Source organism: Panicum hallii, chromosome 8 (assembly GCF_002211085.1).
Source record: "Panicum hallii strain FIL2 chromosome 8, PHallii_v3.1, whole genome shotgun sequence".
NCBI classification, from domain to species: domain Eukaryota; kingdom Viridiplantae; phylum Streptophyta; class Magnoliopsida; order Poales; family Poaceae; genus Panicum; species Panicum hallii.
This window is the reverse complement of record NC_038049.1, coordinates 42,777,430-42,797,732: the sequence shown is the minus strand read 5'-3', so window position 1 is coordinate 42,797,732 and position 20,303 is coordinate 42,777,430. Positions and strand designations below refer to the sequence as shown.

At 42.8% G+C, this 20,303-nt stretch overlaps 2 protein-coding genes across 2 annotated transcripts; both read left to right on the top strand.

Annotated features, from left to right (window-relative positions):
* The first annotated feature begins 1,370 nt into the window (after positions 1 to 1,370).
* LOC112902562 (armadillo repeat-containing protein 8) lies at positions 1,371 to 7,361 on the top strand. The gene is made up of 8 exons (XM_025971681.1): positions 1,371 to 1,902; positions 3,796 to 4,515; positions 4,884 to 4,979; positions 5,056 to 5,139; positions 5,623 to 5,857; positions 5,933 to 6,093; positions 6,352 to 6,633; positions 6,774 to 7,361. Exons 1-8 carry the CDS (start codon positions 1,450 to 1,452, stop codon positions 6,831 to 6,833), a joined length of 2,091 nt encoding a protein of 696 aa, XP_025827466.1. The 5' UTR covers positions 1,371 to 1,449; the 3' UTR covers positions 6,834 to 7,361.
* A 4,620-nt stretch (positions 7,362 to 11,981) lies between these two features.
* On the top strand, positions 11,982 to 18,220 carry LOC112903157 (putative disease resistance protein RGA3). Its single transcript, XM_025972371.1, has 3 exons — positions 11,982 to 12,436; positions 13,690 to 16,207; positions 17,860 to 18,220. Exons 1-2 carry the CDS (start codon positions 12,131 to 12,133, stop codon positions 16,171 to 16,173), a joined length of 2,790 nt encoding a protein of 929 aa, XP_025828156.1. The 5' UTR covers positions 11,982 to 12,130; the 3' UTR covers positions 16,174 to 16,207; positions 17,860 to 18,220.
* The last annotated feature ends 2,083 nt before the right edge of the window (positions 18,221 to 20,303 follow it).

Genomic DNA, 20,303 nt, shown 5'->3' with positions numbered 1-20,303 from the left:
CCATTCATGTGTACCAAAGCAAGGAGTAGATGATGATTGGTACCTCAGCATCAGCTCTTTCAAGTGACTAGCTAAAAGGTCATCTCAATAGTGTGAAGCAACATCAGAGTATTTATCGCTTAATAAATACCACACATGGTCTCATTTCCGATCCGCTCATCTTAGCGGAGTGAGATGTTGGTTCAGGTGGCTATACACATGAGATATTGTAGGAAAACAAGTCATGCCAATGTTTATAGTTTCTTATACATAATAAAATAGAACAAAGGAAGCAGCATACCTGATCGCAATCTCGGCACTAGCTCTAATCAGTATGCCGAAGTGTTTCTCTCGATCCAAAGTTGCCAGCTCCAAAGACTTATAAATCGGATCATCAGCATTATCTCCAAAAAGTAGTTTGTAGAAGGCTTGTTTGGTGATTTCAACCTACCATCAAATGATATGGCGGAAGTTCCACTTGCATTATTGGCAGGATTTTTCAATGTTTGAAATGGTGTTACATCATGAATCCGTTGGATGCTCTTGAAAGTACCAATTAGGTTTCTATTAGGTTTACGATTATTACTTCATGTGTCTTGCATGCATAGCCATGCATGTCTAGCCTAAATTGGCATGCTTTATCATGGAGCTGGGATATAAAAATCTCATATTAGATGGAGCTATGGTCCATGCTGCTTGTGCTCAATAAAAAGGAAAAAAAAACATACAGCACAAAAAGGGAAGAGAATAGAAACATTTAAGGGACGAACCTTCTGCCCTGATCATTGATGTATGGGTCCGGTTCCACGCATCAGTGATCCAATTGCGTTTCTTCACAAAAATGACCCAATTACAAAGAAGCTAAAGTTACAAGAATCATGTTCCGTTCGAGTAGTAACAATAAAAACACGCCATAAACTGACCAACACATAAAAAGAACATCATTTCCAAAGGGAAATCACAAGGTGAAGTCCACGCGTAAAATGAGATGAAACAATTATAGAAGAAAAAACAACAAAACCAGGTCAAAAACACCATGGTGCAAACAAACAAAACCAAAGGAACTACAAAAATAGGTGCACAGGTCAGCACATCCCTGAACCACCAACCCAAGTTCATTTCGGCGGCCGCCTTCGTGAAAAAAAAAATCTGGCAAAAAATAAATGAGAAGACAACTTCAAAATTTCTACAAAATCTGGTCCCAATGATTTCACCAGCTGTCCCACCTCACATACACACAGGCTCACAGTAGCCACCAGCTCAAAACATATAAAAAATTGGAATAACACATTATTAAATTCCACGTGGCGACACCTCATTGGGTCGTGCCCCTGGCCCACCCACCATTTCTCCATCACCATCCCCCTCTTATAAACACCAACCAAGCACAAAAATTTGGCTAAAAATACCCAAAAAATATCAATTATTGCATAAAACACCTCTCGGCCACCTCCCCCCCGACCCTCCCAGATGCCGGCCACGGCGAGCGGCGGCGCGCGGCCGGAGGAGGCGGCGGAAGCGGCGTCGGCGCCCGCGGCCTCCTGCATGGGGACGAGGCCGGAGGAGCTGACGGCGAGGCTGGCGGCCTCGGGGCCCGCTGCCCCCGGCGCGGGCCGCGGCGGTTCCGGCGCCGGCGCCGGCGCGGGCGGAGAGGAGGCGGAGCACGACCGCGTGCGGGCGCTGCGCGAGATCAAGAACCAGATCATCGGGAACCGGACCAAGAAGCTCCTCTACCTCCGCCTGGGCGCCGTGCCGGCGGTCGTGGCCGCGCTGGCGGAGCCCGGGGCCTCGCCCGCGGCGCTCGTCCAGGCGGCGGCCGCGGCGGGGAGCTTCGCTTGCGGCGTGGACGACGGCGCGCGGGCCGTGCTGGCCGCCGGCGCCGTGGGACACCTCACCCGGCTCCTTGCGCACCACGACGAGAAGGTAGGGCCAGCTGCCTTCACTTGCTCGTTGCTTGTGTCTGCGGGAATCTGGTTGGTTTTAGGATTGAAAAAGAGTTTGTTCTGCGGATTTTTTGCTTAATTGGGAAAAGATCTGTTGCGTCCAGAACAGTTGACGGAAACTAGCAGCAACCCTAACTGCTTCTTGCCTTGTTTCCTGGTAGAGATTTGGGGATGTGTTAGTAATTATATTTGCAATTTGAGCCAGAAACGGCAGAAATTTCATCAGTTATGTGAGAATTGGTGAAAAAAATCGACTTTACCTAGGTATCAGCGACCACCGATTTGAGATGAGGTGTGAATGACATCATTCTTTTCCCCGTGAACATATTCTGTAGTATAAGGGTTTTGAGGTAGTTAGAATACGGAAATAAATCGTTGTAATTTCGATGGCAAATAATTATGGGTTGGTGGAAAAGAACTTTGCATTAGGAAATCATGATTGGTGGTTTGTGCTAAAGCCTTGGAATGAGACCAATTATTTGAGGTGAACTGTTGGAGAATCTGTTGGTTTAGTTAGGGTGAGAGCTACCCTGGTGGTTGTCATTTCCTTTTCTCTTCTTTTTGCGCTTCACTTTTATGCTATCCTCATCTTTTGGTTGAAGTAGTGAAATTATTGTTCATTTGTGCTTGAAATCAGGAGATTTGGTAGCGGGTCAATGGTTAGGTTTGGTGGTGGGGAGGATGTGCTGGAAAGTTGTCTTTTTTTTTGTGTGTGTGTTGAATTCTGTTGAATTTCTAAATTGATTGGTTGGAATTTGTCTTCCACATTTTGAGCACAATCTAAAGATATGTGGGAAATTGTCTTCTGATAGCTTATGGTAAAAAAAATTGGAGCTTGTGATTTGTGGTTGAACTTAGAATTTGTAAGGGTTCAGACTTCAGATTGCTAGCTTTCTCACCCAGTCCGCATGGATTGCAGTTTGAAAACCTAAAAGGCATTAGACAGAATTTTGCCTCAAATGCATTAGTCAGAATTTTGCCACCCCAAACAACCAAACAACTCCAATCAAAACATAGTCCATCACATGATCTATAAACTGACGTTGCATCAATATATGAGGTTGAATGAATTGTGGAGGCAATTGCAAATGAACTAACTGTTTAGTTTGGTGAACGCTATTCATCATTCTACTATACGAGGCCAAGGGTCGCTATTTGTGGTACATAATAACTATTTCGGAGGGAATAAAACACGGTGGTTGAGTAAGAAAAGAAAAAGGAGATGAAATGAGTACTTTGGTAGCTCTCTATTGTCACATCTCAATGTTGTTTCATAACCCCCACTTTTGGCCATTAATAATATAGGGATACTTATTAAAGTGTGATCATGCCAATTTATCTGACGTAATGATTTGGCAGTTGTTGGTTTTCTCCTCTTTTCTTGTTTACATGGGACAAAATAGTTTTGTGATATTTGTAATTTGAAAACGGTTTTGGTGCATATTCAGAATAAACATGGCTCTATTCAGCCAATTTAGCTAATTTCGTACCTGCCACTTTCTGATCAACTAGCATGCGCCTGATCTTTTCACTTTAAAATTCTCGTTCAGAAATATAACTCATTCATTACTACAGAAAACTTCAAAGTTCTCCATTATGTCTCATGACTTCATTGTTATCTCTTTGAAATGTTAATTATTTATTATCACTTAAATTCAACATCATTTTCTTGTAAGCTATAGCACTATAGCACATTGAAAAATGTAAGAAAGTTGGACCCAAGCAACCTTCTTTGTTGAATACAGGTTTCATATTTTGTGCTTAGGTTCCATTGTTCCAATTCGGATTAGTGATTATGCATATTGTTTCGTATGATATGTTTTTAAGCAATAATGCTGCACATATTGATATGATATTATCATCTTGATTACAGGTTGTGGATGCAAGTGCTCGTGCTCTCAGAATGATATATCAATCAAAACTAGCTCCAAAGTTTGATGTTAATAATGGAAAAAACATGGATTTTGTTCTTTCCCTTTTGAACAGTGAGAACGAGAATGTCACCGAGCTGGCTGCTACTATTATATCTCACTCTTGTGAGAACAGCTCAGAACAATTGTCACTATGCAGTGCTGGAGTTCTACAGAAACTGGTTAGCCTTTTTGGAGGTTCTATGAATTTGCGGGATGCTTGCTTAGATTCTGTTACTGCAGTCATTCGAAACAACAGAGAAGTTGCTTCGAGATTTGCATCAACGGACCATGGAAAAGGTTTCCGTTCGGTTGTTGGGTTAATACATGATCGGAGTCCACGCACACGACTACTCGCTTGTCTGTGCTTGATAGCACTTGGGCATGCTTCTCCCTGTCATTTCCTGGACAAACAGATTAAGACCAAGTTGATTATGGTCTTACTTGAGCTAATTGAAGAACCCGGTCAAGTAGGAGATGAAGCTCCCTTGGCGTTAACCACCCTAATTAAAGACAGCTTGGAACTGCAGAAACAAGCCCTTACAACGAATGCAGTTGAGAAGCTCAGCAACCATCTGCTAGCAAATTCACTGGAATCAAGGCGAGCAGTGACCATATTGCTTGCATTATCTGAACTTTGCTCAAAACTGGAAGAATCGAGATCTCAGCTCATGTCAGTTGAGGTATGTCAACTTCATAACACGGTTTTAAATCGCCGGCTAAGGCGTTTAGCGGCAGGGCTGCCATTATGGCGTTTAGTGGGCTATAGCCGGCTTTAGCGGGCTAAAAGCCATAGCGGCTGCCCTTCCTAGCAGCTATAGCCGGGTTTAGCGGCAGCTATAGCCGGCTATTTAAAACCTTGCTTCATAAGTTGTTATTTCTAGTTCAGTACTCTATAGAGTCCTTCTATTGTTATTGCTAATTTCAGATAGGTTGGTAACATAATCAACTGTTTCAATGTCAGCTCCCAACATTTAATTTGAATGTAATGGATGAATATGGTTGTCCATTGACCAATAACTTACGACTAATAACATAATCTCTTAAATAGGCATCAACCTTAATCCTTGAGGGATTGAAGCATGATTGGGTGGATATCCGTGTCGCAGCATGTTCATGTCTGAAGAATATCTCCAGGTCACCAAAGGTAAGGTTCATGCATCTGTCCATCTTGACCTTTATTGTTCATCCCAGATGATTCAGTTAATGTATTTAATCTCCAGGTACTCAGTGGAGGCCGATTATCCTGTGATACAGTTATTGGTCCCTTGGTCCAGCTTTTATATGACTCATCTACTTCAGTCCAGGTAGTGTGAATCTTGCAAAATCTACCATAGTGTTGTCCTGTGTTATATATATGTCCTGGAAAGGCTCAGTGTGGCTGCTTCCAAGTTCCTGTTCTTCTTATTTGGTAATTTGTACCTTGGGCACCGTTTCCTTGCTTTATGTGTGGAGCGGTCTTTCTGTCACCAAAAGTGTGCAAAATTTGGTGTTGATTAGGGCAATTAGCTATATTTTCAAACATCTGTACTTCAAGCTTTTAAGCCATTAAGACACAACAGAAAATCTGTAATCAATGCAAAGTTGCAGAACAATTATTAAAAGCTAGCGCCAAACTTCCTCTTTTGGTAATCTACACCCTGGTACCATTTTTCAGCTTTATTGTTCGACCAACCTTTTCTGTCGCCAATTAGCCGTGTGGTGAAACATGATGGTTTAGGTCTTTAATCCATTATTACTCTAGAAGTTTCCAAATTTATCTCTCACCTATTGACCTGTTCTTGTCACAGGTTGCTGCCCTTGGTGCCATTTGCAATATTGCCGTTAATTTGACACCCAAGAAGTCAGTTCTTCTTCATTCTGGGGTTGTCTCACAACTTGTTCATCTATCGAAGTCCATGGATCCAACATTGAGGCTAAAATCTGTATGGGCTCTCAGAAATATTATGTTCCTTCTGAGTCCAAAGGATAAAGACTTCATTGTTAAGGAGTTGACTTTATCTACTCTTTCAAGCCTCATATGTGGTAAGTCTAATGCGTAAATATGCTATTATGGAACTGCTGGACTATCTTCATTGCTAATTATGAAATGTTATGCAGACTCCGAACATTTTGTTCAGGAACAGACCTTGGCACTTGTTCACAATCTTGTTGATGGATATGTCGACTCTGCTAATTATGTCATTGGCGAAGATGGAATGGTTATGGATGCTATTGCAAGACAACTGAACAATGCATCTGCCCCAGGAGTGTGCATTCAGGTGAGTATTCTTCAAGCTTTATTCTATTTATTTACTTATATTTTCTAGATTTCTAATATAACTGTGTGTCAATTCATATACATTTTTGAATTTGGAGAGACAGGAGAAGAGAGAAACATATATTCTGTTGAACTGCATACTCTTGTGTCCCATTCTTTGATAGTTTGGAACATATGCTTCTTTATGGCTTAGCATTTATAGAAGATTGGAACAAACATTGCACGACAAGTCACTGATATTGCTATTTCCTCTCTTTAGGGTATGTTTGTGCTTGCAAACATTGCTGCTGGAAACGAGATGAACAAGGAAGCTGTGATGAATGTTCTTCTTCCTCACCGAGCAGATCGTGTTAAGCCATCCTTTGTAGTGAACTTTCTGCAAAGCAAGGATAAACAGTTGCGGGTTGCCACTCTGTGGTGTCTTCTGAACTTGATTTACCCAAAATGTGAAGCCTCATCTGGTCGAGTTGTCAGACTACAAAATGCTGGAGTGATCATACAAGTGAAAAGCATGATAAATGACCCCTGCTTGGATTGCAAGGTACATCTTCTCTCCTTAAGAAATTCGACCTGTGATGATCAGCATCGATGTTATCTAGCCCGTGGTGGTTGACAGAAGTACTGGAAATTAATCTTGCTGTGTTGATAAACCTAATGTGCAACATCGGATCTCTTCTGCAGCTTAGAGTACGTATGGTGCTTGAGCACTGTGTGGACAACGCCGATGATTGTTTCATGTGAGCAACCGGTATTGCATCTACGCCACGGAAAGTTTACGGAACCATATTCAGACTGGGCAAGAAGAAACCAGTGTGCTATGGATCCAATACATGCCTTGAACTGTGGAACATGAGCGCCTGCAGGAAGCTGCTTCTGCTGATCTCTCCGGGTCCGCTCAAGCCAACTGCTGCCTTTTTGCACCATGAGAACCCACCAACCAGGATCTGTTGTGCATATTGTCGATCAACTTGTTGTAACCGTGCCATCCTCGAGAACTTGAGCTGCCTGATGATTTAAGCACTAGCTACAGGAATCCCATTTTTCCTAGCGCCTTCCGAACCCAGTGCTTGCATCGCGATGCTGAGTGTATAATTGAGGGTCTGCTGTTGGTGTTGTCACTTTGTACAAAATCTGTAATTTTTGTTCCAATAAGGCCGTTTTGCATTCATGGGTTAGTTGTTGTTCATGGATTCCCATGTTCCTGAAAAAAAATAAGAATATGCAAAAGTTTGTCATGTTTGGGTTGCAGATCAAGATTTGCGCTCAGTATATGTATATCCCCGCAAAGGCCATGTGACAGCAGGCAAGTTTACTGTTTTGTTTTCTTTGTTTGATAAAGTTTACCGCTTTGTTTTGAATTTTTGTGCCTTGCTTAGAGCATCTCAAAGAGACTCTTTATCTTTATATATTTAGGAATAGAGATTTTGGTAAAAAATTACCCTCCAATGGGCTCTTCAATTGGATATGATTTTCTCTATTCCGAATTTTTCGCTAACTAAAGATGAACTAAGACTACGCTATGCACAAGATGTAGAAAAACTGTTGGAGAGTAAAAAATATACAAAAACAATTTTTACTCAAATAAGAGTACATTTTAGAAAGATTTTTGGAGATATTCTTACACACGTTTTAAAGTGAGAAAGCAACAAAATAAAATACTTGTGCCAGGCGTTTTAATTGTCAAAATACCACGTGATTGAAAACCTTATAATTAAGTTGACGCATAAGGGTTCATATCTCATGTTTTAGTTTTAACCATAGAAAAATCACGTCTATTGGAATTTCTCTTTTTTATGGTCACAGGGCGGAGAGAATCTGCTCGCCCTGTTCGTCGGTTCAGCAAAATCGGATACTAGCCCGCAACTGACCCAGAAGGACCCGTCGTCCCGATCCCAGCGCGGGTTGAAGCCGGACCGGTGTGGACCTATACGATGGAAACAGTGGTACGCTGGTTTGCGGTGTGGACCCGTGAAAACCACCGAGACCATAATACATTGAAAGAAAAAAAAGATCAGCTGCGGCGGGCGACGGCCGGCGGCCGGGAAGAAGATGCTGCGCGACGGCCTCGCTCGAGGCCTCGAGGTGGAGGCTGCGCTCGCGGCCGAGGCAGCATGGGAACTGAAGGAGGCTGTTGCATTCATGGCTGTTGGGTCTATGGACATGGATGTGGACTCACCACCGCATCTCCCCATAGAGAACTCTGCTAACAAAGTTTCCCTTCTATCCGTATCATTGGTTCCATTACTCTTTTCATATCTATTCATTTTTTTCTGGATTATATTCAGTCATAAACCCCAGCTCAGATCGAGATTACGCTTAGTTTGCAAAGAAAGGGATGGGTGCAAGATTCAATCCATAGTAATCCCTGCCATGTTCTCAGTTCTTGTTTGGGTAATTGAACACTTGAAGGGTGTGTGCGAAGACTGGAATGGAGTTGTGTTAAAGAATAAATTTCTTCATGTGAGGTGCTACGCCCATATAATTAGTCATATAGTTAGTCGTGAAGAGTGGACTCGAGGAACACAATCACTCTATCGAGAACGTAAGAACTAAAGAGTTCGACATTTTAGATTACTGGAAAGTAAGCTCGAATAAGTACCCCGTACTCTCCCTTTTGGCAAAGGATGTGCCAGCTGTTCCGGCTTCAACGGTTCCTTCGGAGTCACACCGTTGAAGCTTTGATTTGCGTGCAAAGTTGGCTACAGACATCTCAAAGTAAAGTGAGTGCAAGAGCGGCTGCTGAAGAGATTCAAACCTGAGAAGGTATAGTTTTCGTAATTGAGTAGAAGCGGCGGCAGGGCGGGAGGAGGAGCGGACCGCGATCGGGGGGTATGCGTAAATAACTAGGGGGTAAATGAAAATAATCGGATCGCGATTATGAATCGCGATCCGATTTAGGGGGGTAAGTGTAAACTACCAGGGGGTAATTTGAATATATTCAGATCACGATTAATAATCGCGATCCAAATCGGAGGGCCTTTCCAAAAATGTTTCGGGCCGACGAGGTCAGGCGCGCTGCCGTCCGCTAGCTCCGCTGCTGAGAGCGTCCGGCACTTGCCTCTATTGTTTCATCAGAATCACGAGCCTGTCCATCCGCGGGCCGCGGCTCTAGTGCGTCCGAAGACGATGCTCCTGCTGCAGCACCCTCGCCTCATCGTTGCGGAAATCAGCAGTGGACAGGGACGGTTTGGGATGCCACTCGCTGTCGCTGCGTTTGAACCACCGCACGGCACGGCCGGCTCCGCCGCTCCTCGTCGCCGTGCAACTCGACGCCGCTCATCCTGCTCGCGAGGTGGGAGGTCGTGACCGGACTTATCTGAGCTTGGCAACGATGACCGGCTGCGGCCTCGTGCTTTGGACCCGTGGTTGGTGGCTTGTGGGTGGCCTGGCATCGGAAGTCGGAGCTACCGGTAGACAAGGATGATCTCTGGCACTGCATCGTGATTGTGCTCAACCGTGTCATATGGGGTGGTTAGCCACTCGCATGCTCCGTGGACATCTCTTTTAACTAACTTTCTTGTACATAAACTCTTTCTTTCGTGTTAATTGAGCGGCAGAGCCTGCCATTGGTTTCTTGTGCATATTCAGGATTACTACTTCAATATATCCTCACGTGCTCGCCAGCACACGGTCCGCTGCCGGCCGCTGGTGTACCCATCATCATGGCCGGCCGGCGAGCCCAGGACCGGAGCACGCGGCTGCCCCGGCCCCGCCATAACTGCGACGGTGTGGTCGCCCTCACGGCCGGTGACTCACCACGTGGCCGTGCCGCCAGTAGGCCAGGCCCCCCTCGCCCGCCGCCCCGCGGGGCCCACCACGGCCAAACCGGTTTTACCTTAACCGCCGGTTCATACAGTTTCACGCACGCTAGCACTGTAGTCTACTGCAACTGTGGAAAACAACGGGTGTGGTAATAACTAGCTAATCCAGCGATGATTAGCCATCAAGCTCCCGCACGCTCAAACGCCGGGACCTACTTCTGCGCAGCACGCAGTGAATGTAGTTGGCGCCGTACTAGCCCTTGAATCGTGGTAATTAAATATGGGACAGGTGGTCGTGGTGGCCCCAGCCCCGACGACCTTGACTTGCGCCCCCTTTGCCCAGCAAGGTGGTCCACGCAGATCTTTTTACATTAATATTTAGACTTTTACTTTAAAATAACTTTATTCAAATTATTTTTTTATTGTTTATTCTCAATGTTCTGTACAAATGGCTTATATCATGGTATCATCCTTTTTTATTATCATAATTTGTGGCACGAAATATCCATTTGTGATAAAAACTGATACTTTATATGCAAATACAGTTTCTATATTTATTGAACGTGATATTGGACTTTTTTATTTGTTTTATATACAAAAACCTAGTTGGTTCTTTTTTATTTTGTTTGTGATGGTAGCATGTGTTATTATTAGGTTATAATAAAAATAGTGTATTTTACTGTGTTTCGCAGAAAATAAAATTGTTCACAATGATATTATTCTATCCATTCATTGAGGTGCTCATATCCATCCAACGTTTAGTCAACTGTTCGGTTAGCATCTTTTCTCACAATTATTAATATATCTCCAGAACATAATACAGTACTTCTTTAAGCTAGTCAACGGAATGCGATATTGGACCATTCAACAAATAAAGGAACCGTCCATTGCTGGTGACTTTGACATACATAGCATCCTACTACAATAGGTTTCAGTAATCAAAGATTTGTGTATTATTGCACTGCAGTTTGAAATAGAACAACCCTAGCTTGTTCCCGGAAACTGATTTATTGTATCATCGCGGGGAGGATTATTTAATTTTGGCATCAATTATAGGATGTGTCAATGTTCACAAGTGGAAATATCCAAACAAAACCGTGCCGTTCGGTTAGCATCTTTTTCACAATTAATAGTACGTGCTGACCTAGCTACTGTATATGTTAGTCAACGGAATACATACTGCTAGTATATACATGCAACTAAATGCCAAATTAATTAATTAATCAAATCCAACCCACTGTTCGATGTAGATCTGACTGGTTTGCATGCATGCATGCCCATGGTAGCTGGACAGAGGCGGTCGCAAGCAAGTGCATGGTCAGTCAGCTACCTACCACTTGGTACTGTCGCCTTAATTTGCAAAGAAGAAGATTCAAAGACACGGTGACACGACGACCTGGATTCAGAAGTGATGGCTACTTCATTCATTCATTCATTCAGGTTGTACAGTAGCTAATGTACTGCCAAGCTGAACCGGGGACAGCGCCTCCCGGCCTTGCTTAATGCACACTTGTGTATTTGATCCACACTCATCAAATTGTTATGCTTGTGGCATTAGAACCCTCGTACATTTTACCACCTTTGAAGAAAAGAAAATGAATACTCACTCCGTTCCAAATTATAGGTCATTTTAGCAAATCTAGCAATATAATTTTTTGTTACGTATCTAGACATAGCGTTTATCTGGATGTATAGTAAAATCTACATATTTAGATTTATCAAAACGGTCTACAATTTGGAACGGAGGGAGTACAAAAATATAATGGACATTGTCTAAAAGTAAAGTTATAATTTCTCCCAAAAAATAAAGTTATAATCCAATAATCTGTCTTCTCCACCACGATCATGGCTCATGCGATCCTGTCATTGTTGGAAGGTGTGGAAAAACATAAAGCCAAGCAAAGATCTAGATGAACCCAATTGAATGGTACGCAGCTTTTCGAAGCTCAATCATGCATGCTTTTCTATACCCAATCTAAAGGGGCCACAAACAACCCCCTGTCTGGTGACTTTATTCCCACAACAGATATTTTTATTTGGGAGTGAGCTGTATTTTTTTCTTGAATACGCAGGATATCATTACATTAAAAAAGAAGTAGAAAGGATAAAATAGCTATACAAATACACACGCACCCCCACACACCCTAGGTTTAAAATACAAACACGACCGTATCAAACATGAGTCGACCACAACCACCGCATAAAAACCATACAAGAGTCGAGCCCGTACGTCCTCTCTTCCCCGTCTCTCCATAATCCATCGGATCCACCGCGACGATGTTCGACCCTATCGTTCTTGCTTCTTCTACGGCGACATGGGTGATCAACAAACTGCTGGACAGCCTCACCAAAGCTGCCATCAAAGCGCTGCTGAAGAAGGAAGATCTCGATCAGGAGGTCGAGAAACTCAAGAACGCGCTGCAGCGCACAAATCTCGTCCTCGGCGCCGTGCCCGTTGGAGTCGCCGCTGGGGTCAAAATTGAGAACACGAATTTGGAGGAGCCGATCCAAGAGGTGCAGCAGCTGGCCACCGAACTCACCAAGTACCTCGACGAGCTGGAGTACTACGACATCAAGGACAAGGTAACTTGCACAACTTTTGGAGGGTAACTTTTTTCTAAGAAAACTAAAGTATATTGTGGGTGGACTCATGCATCGATGGGATTTTCCAATATAATTGTTTGTGCTTCTGTACTGCTAAGAAAGCAGCACAATAATGATGGCAAATTCTTGGCACTGCATGCCATTAATTCTTGAGCTCTTTGAAGGAGTTACCGAGCAGTATTGGGATTTTCTTCGGTTCCCGGTGCATATGGTTTCTAATTTCTATGGATGAGCTGCAGCACGCAAGAGGAATGGCAATGGTAAAGTGCTGCTCGAGGCCCCAAGGCTGCTATGGATTGCAGGATAGAAATTCATCTTGATTTTAACTAGTTAATTGTTTTGTGAGTTTTTAATCTGTTAAACACACACAAAAAAGTATATGTAAACCTACGGTGACTCGATTATTTTTTTAAAGAAACCCCACGAAAACTTGTTTTCTGATATTGACTTTTAATTTGTGAGATTCAAACAATAATCATCTACCTAATTTGTGAGGGTCCCAAAGCTTTGCACGCCATACTCCAAGGCCGGTTGAAGGTGAGGGCCCTTGAGTGAGAAAGAACACAATATCCTCACTGCATTTTAGTGTGGTACATGTGAAATCCTACATGCACCAGCACACGAAGACTTATTAGAGCACGTACAATTGGATAATCCGTGGTGCTTATACAAGGAACCAGTTTTTTCCCCACCAAAACTTTGTTGGAAGCCGAATACTGAACCGAAACAAAACATGGTGTTGGTTTTTTCTTGTGGCATGAACCGATCGGTTTTGGTTTTACGGAGACCAAAGTTTCTAAAAGCCGAAGAAGCTGAACTTAATAAACCGTTAAAAGCCGAAGAAGCTGACACCGAAGTTTTTATGGACAAGTCGGAAGCAATGTTTCATGGATGAGGAGGACCAATAATGGCGCTAGCTCAGTAGAGGAGAGGACGAGGGTGGTGCAGGACGGTGGTGGCGACACGATGCCCTCATGGAGGGGATGCATGTCGTGGGGATGAGAAAGGATGACTGCTGGCCATGATATATCATCACGGAGGAGGTCCTGGGTATAGTGGAGAACTGTAAAGGATACTCTTGCTAGGAAGAGTAACCATGTTATAATCTCTAAAGGATATCAAATAGTGGAGAACTGTAACCATGTTATAGTGTAATAATCTCATCTGTTTGTAATAACATTTGCTAGGAAGACATGAGATTTAATTCTTGTGCTTCCATTTGCATTGAACAGGTGAAACAGAATATTCCGAAGAAAAGCTGGATGAAAACTATTACTCATGCCGTCGGACATTCGAATCCAAAGAATGACAAGGTTTACATAGCACGTATAAGGGCTATAGTGGAAAAACTGCATAACATTTGTGGGAATGTTTATGAGGCTCTCTATGCAGATAAACTTGCTGCAGTTATCCAAGCAATTAAAATAACAAGCACAGACATGCGGGAAAATGCACAATACTCCACTCAAACTAAGGTATTCTCCAGGGATAACGTGAAGAACAAGATTTTAGAAGTTATCAGTACCCGGGCATCAAGCGATCAAGTATCTGTTATTCCAATTGTTGGTGACGGAGGTGTTGGAAAGACAACACTTGCTCAACTTGTGTACAATGACCCAGAAGTACAAGCTAAATTTGACATCATGATCTGGATATACGTATCTGCTAACTTTGATGAAGTCAAGCTTACACAAAAGATTCTGGAACAAATACCTGAATGTGGGCACAAAAATACCAAGAGTCTTGCTGGGCTTCAACATGATATGAACAAATTTTTGAGCAAAAGGTTTCTACTTGTGTTGGATGACATGTGGGAAGAGAGTGAGGGTCGTTGGGACAAGCTGTTGGCTCCTATCAGAGCTACACAAGTCAAGGGTAACGTGATTTTGGTGACCACTCGGAGCTTATCGGTTGCCAGGATAACTACCAGAACAGAGGCCGATCACATCAATTTGGATGGATTGGATGAACAGGACTTTTTCCCCTTCTTCAAAAGATGCATATTTGGCGATGAGAATTTTCAAGGCCAAAGAAAGCTACTAAAGATTGCAGAAGATATAGCCAGTAAACTGAACAGAAATCCATTAGCTGCAAAAAGTGTTGGCTCACTTTTGAGAAGAAATGTCAATGTGGAGGACTGGATAAGAATCCGAGACAGCGATGAATGGAGGTTTAATGAAAGGAAAGATGCCATTATACCTGCACTAAAGCTCAGTTACAATCACCTTCCCTACCACCTTCAGCTGCTCTTCTCTTACTGTGCTATATTTCCAAAGGGGTACAAGTTTGACAAAGAGGAATTGATACGTACATGGATTGCTTTGGGCTTTGTTGTGCACGAGAGAAAGAAATTGGAGGATCAAGGAAGTGATTGTTTTGATGATCTGGTAGACTGGAGCTTCTTTCATAAACATGAACAGTACTTCGTTGTGCATGATTTAATGCATGATGTTGCACAAGAAGTCATGGTGAAGAAATGCCTAATTATTGATTGCTTAGATCTTAGAAAAGTTTTCCCCTCCACTTGCCATCTTGGAATCTGGACTGAGCTGGCATACAACGAACAAAGCATTGAACGGAATGAGGACTTCGAAGAGAAATTAGATTCCATCCAGGATAAGGATATCCTGAAACGCTTGGAGAGTTTAATTCTTGTAGGGCTATATGATGAGAATTTCTCTGCCAAGTTGGTGACTATTTTTGAGCAACTACACTATGTCCGGGTTCTCCGGTTGCAGTTCAATGATGTTATGTTGTTGTCCAGTATAAAAAAGTTCATCCATCTGCGGTATTTGGAACTAAGATATACTTCTGACAAGCACAAACCTTTGCCTAAGCATATATGTAAGCTTTACCACCTACAAACATTAGACGTCAGACATTGGAATGGTCTAGATGATTTACCAGAGGGTATGAATAATCTTGTGAACCTACGTTATCTGCTTGTTCCCGGGTCAGGATCATTGCACTCAAAGATATCAAGAGTTGGAGATCTTGAATTTCTACAAGAACTGAAAGAATTCCGTGTTCAAAAAAAAGATGGCTTTGATATTTCACAGCTGGGGAACTTAAAAGAGATCAAAGGGTCACTTAGTATCCTTGATCTTGAGAATGTCACGAACAAGGAGGAGGCGACTCGTGCAGGGATTAAACAGAAGAAACATTTGAGGTCACTTTCACTCTCATGGGGGAGTGCAAGCGCAAGTCCAGCAACTATCCAGGATAAAGTAATGGAGGGTCTTAAACCGCATGAAAATCTTGCCCATCTTACTGTTGTCAATTATGCAGGTGCTACTCCATTATGGTTGGCTAAAAATCTTTCACTCACCAATTTAGAAAGCCTCCATCTCCAAGACTGTCCAGCAGTGAAAATCCTTCCACCATTTCAGATTATGCCATTCCTCAGGACTTTGTCCTTGGTTGGTTTGTCCTCTCTAAATGATTGCCAGATTGACTTCCAATCCTGTGAGGAGGAAGAGCTCGAGTTAAATGAAATTCAGATATTGAAGTGCTCAGCTCTAACATCGATAAGACTTCATTCCTGCAAGGCACTGACTAAGTTGAGCATTAAAGACTGTGGAGCATTGACAAAGTTGAGCATTACAAACTGTGGAGCACTCGCTTCCTTGGAGTTGGAGGGTATGCCATCTTCTGATCAATTGATGATCAATATCCAAGGATGCTCTCAACTTCCATCTGGCTTCATCTCAAACTGATAATTTTGTTGGCAAACCACTACGGAGACTATCTGTAAGTATGGCTTTAATTTGTCAAATCTACTGCAGCATGTTTTCCAGATTAGATAATCTGTTCTAAATCATAGTCCCTGATGCTTGTCATTATACATCATGGAGACAATTCATTTCCTGACAGTGCACCATAATTGTGCAACAATGGTGTACTACTTATTTAATAAATGGAATTTATGACCGAAAACTTTTTCTTCTGATGTATATTAAGGTCCCTTAGGGAGTTTGTTTGAAACATAATTCTATATTTTTTGCTTTTAATTTTTCACAATCCTGCTTTTGAGGTCGTGTTTTGGAAAGGTTAGATACTTCAAAACTGATTATGAATTTGACTTTTAATATGAATAAAGAGAATAGTTTATGTAATACTCCAAATGGCAGGTATACAACATCATTTCTCCAAAACCACAAAGGGGATTCGAGTAGTATAACATTGGATTTTGGGAGTAGTACTTCTCACACTGCATATATACTGAGTTTTAAATACTAGTTGTTAAACAACTTCAGATTCTGACAATCCGCTTCAAGAATGAAGCTGTTTGTTTTTTCTTTTGATTCTGGGGCAGAATTTAGAATCAATTGTTCATCGTTTAATTTAAAAAGCCTTACAAATCTGTTGAAGCAATTTAGTAATAACTACTTGCCTGTAGCATTTGTGCCAAAAAAAAGAGGTTGCCTGTAGTTAATATTCTGAAACCAACACTAGTACGGAATAGGGATGTAGTTCCGGTTGGGCGGTTGGTTTCCCAATTGGAACTAAAAGGTCCTGGATTTTTAGTCCCGATTGTAGCAACCGGAACTAAATGGTCTGCAATGTTAAAAAATTAATTCGTGAGCCCCACCAATTCTGGTGGTCCGCGAGACTCTAAACCCAAGATCTCTCGCTTTGCGTAAAACTTCCTTGCCACCCAAGCACATGTGACTCTAGGTGAGATGTCTTTCTTTTAAATTAGACCGCGAAGGGCTTTTTAGTCTCGGATGGTAACACCAATCAGGACTAAATAGTTCCGGGTGGAGCCTCCAACCGGGACTAAAGGGTCACCTTGTAGTCCCCGTTGGTGTCACCAAATGGGACTTAAGCCTGTTTGAGGCTCCAACCGGGACTAAAGATCCCTCTCGCCCTCTAGCCGTTGGAACCGGGACTAATGCCTACATTAGTCCCGGGCCCGATATCATCCGCGATAAATATCAAAGACGAAAGAAGTGCAACTAGCAAATTAAGCCTCCAATTCTTTTTTTGGAACTCCTGTTCAGCTACTTGATAAAGCCTTGTGTGGTGAACGTCTTGCATCCTGGTCAAGGTTTTTTTTTTGCCATTGTTTTCTTATATACGCTGTGTACAGAGTAGTCTGAAGGAATCTCAATAGATTTGGTTCGGATGGACACTTTGTGCTAATCTTACGTTGTTTTTGTCTAGTGAGACTACTTATAAGAAATGAATGTTGCTAATTTTGCATTTGCTTAGGTTGTAAACCATTTTAGGAAATATATGATCAGTACATGATGCATTTCAATCACATCCTTTATATGTTTTGCTTGTTTCGTTTCCTATACACTTACATTCCGCATTTTTTTTGTCCATCAAACAAGATGTCTTTTGTCCATCATTTCCAATACATTATTTCCTTTATTGATAGTAAGTTCTTGTCTCAGAATACATAAGCGTGGAGAGAATAATTGCGGCATGCATGTGATGCTTGGATGTGGACAACCTTTATTTTTCTCAAAATATATTATGTCATTTCTACTCTTCGGAGGTCATTGGGACACTTTTGGTGGTACTGCAATTTTCTTTGTGGTTTTGGAAATTCTTGTCTAATATGATTCATTGTCATTTTCTTTAAAAGCATAAAACTAGTGTGGTTGGCACACCAATCAAACACTTCAATGTTTGAATAATTTGAACAGAAAGCAGTATGTGAAACATCATGTCGCAGAAGATTCCTTGAGAACCCTTGTATGAAAACGATTGTAACTATTACGGATATGTGCATTACCGGTTGAGTGTCCTTACTGTCGTCTTTGGCTGGGGGCCCTCTTCCTCCACATTTACTCTCGTTGAGCGCTGATGTTTTTTCTCTTCGGTACACCTGTTATTTCCTCCTTATTTTTATAAAAGCTGATAGAGGAAATGACCAAGATATCCATGATTTGTATGAGGAGACCTTAGACTAAGTAATAATTAACAAAAGAAAATGTAGGATAGTAGATGGAATAACAACGGCAATAAAGGGGGTGAATGATGATTGTGAGATATTAAAACCAAATCCAAACTCAAACATAGTAAAAAAAAAGTAGAACCATATTCCTGTGGCTACCGGCCGGACAGGCTTGTGCAGTGTGATCAGCAGAGCAAGAACAGTAACAGAACTTCGTTCGAGTACCACAAAGATCTACCAAGACTCCTTGACAAGGTTCTTGATGGATCACGTTGTGTGCAAAACCTCGAGGATTACAAAAGCACAATTCGAGCCAAACTGCGTGAACCAACGAACAAGCAACATCATAAATAAGCTAAGATTTAGACAACTACTTGTGGATGACAATTGACAAGGCACTTTGTTTATCTATCGTGTTCGTAAAGTCAATCCACTTGTAAAAGAGAGAATCAAATATACACATGTGCTATACACTAGGTAGCTACTAGCTAGCTAGTTGTGCCTGGGACAAAACAATGACATGGTTCTCCTGTTGGAGACGCCATTAGGGCATGTACAATGCAGGGAGAAAGAATCTTGCATGGGTAAGCATCACTATAATAGTTTGCTTCCTACAATGCAAATTGGCGCTCAAATTGGTTAACTACATTGTTAGCCCACCATAATTAGGCACTTGTCACTACCGGACGCGGCTGATTTGCCGAGTGCCCCGAGCACTCGGCAAAGACGTAAAGGCACTCGGCAAACATTTTGCCGAGAGCCCCACTCGGCAAAGGGCTCTCGGGGAAGCCGGGGTCGGCAAAGGATACTTTGCCGAGAGCTTCTCCTCGGGCTCTCGGCAAAATGTTTACCGAGAGCCAAAAGCGGCCCTCGGCAAAGAAAAGTAGCCGTCACGGCGCGCCACCGTGGACGGATCCTTTGCCGAGTGTCGCCGTCAGACTCTCGGCAAAGGACCGCGTCAACGCCCACCCTGGACGCCTTCTTTGCCGAGAGCCCGGTCAATAGCACTCGGCAAAGAGGGCATCCAGAGCTGCGCCGTCCTGCCTCTTTGCCGAGAGCCACTGGAGGCAGCACTCGGCAAATATTTTTTTTTATGACCTCACTATTTTCTCTTTGCTTGATTAGAAGGAGAAGTAACGAAAGAACGGATGGAGACAAACACAGAATTATGCAGTAACAATCAGGCCTGAGAGTGCCTGGCGGACAGTCCGCCAGGCCTGGCGGACTGTCCGCCAGGCACTCTCAGGCCTGATTGTTACCGCGAAAACTAGTGACGTCAAGAATTAATCCACTGGGGCTCAAACTTTGTAGGCACATTCACTGTAGCCAAGTATATCACAAAGTACACAATGAACAATCAAAGTACATTCAGTCTAGCTAAGTCTCAAATGCAAATAACTCCATCATCTATGCCGAAGGTGGCTAGTTGTTCTGGTTGGTCTGATTTGGAGAAATATACGGATCATTGGAGGCCGCCGACTGATTCTGCAACATATAGATGAAATGTATGAGTGAAACGACAAAATAAACGACATATTGAACATTGCATACTCACTGAAGTAGAAAACGGATCGGTGGGTGGTCTAGGTGGGGTGACGAAGGGAGGTGGCGGAGGTAGACCCGTCGCGGCGCCAAGACTCTGAATGTACGCGAACATGCTCGCCATCCTCTGTCGGTCAGCCTCCCGCTCGGCCTCCATCTCCGCCCTCATCCTTGCCTCCAACTCCATACGTTCTCTCCTCTCTTCTTGCAGCTGAGCTTGCAAAATTTTTACCCCAATATTACAATAATACAAAAGCGAAGTTATGTAATATAATAGAAAAAAACGTATGAACAAGCAACAACCTGGAGTGCCTGGACTTGGCTCGTCGAACTGTCCGGACGAGGTCGGATGCCTGCGCTCGAGCTCGTTTGCCGTGCTTTTATCTGAGATAGAGT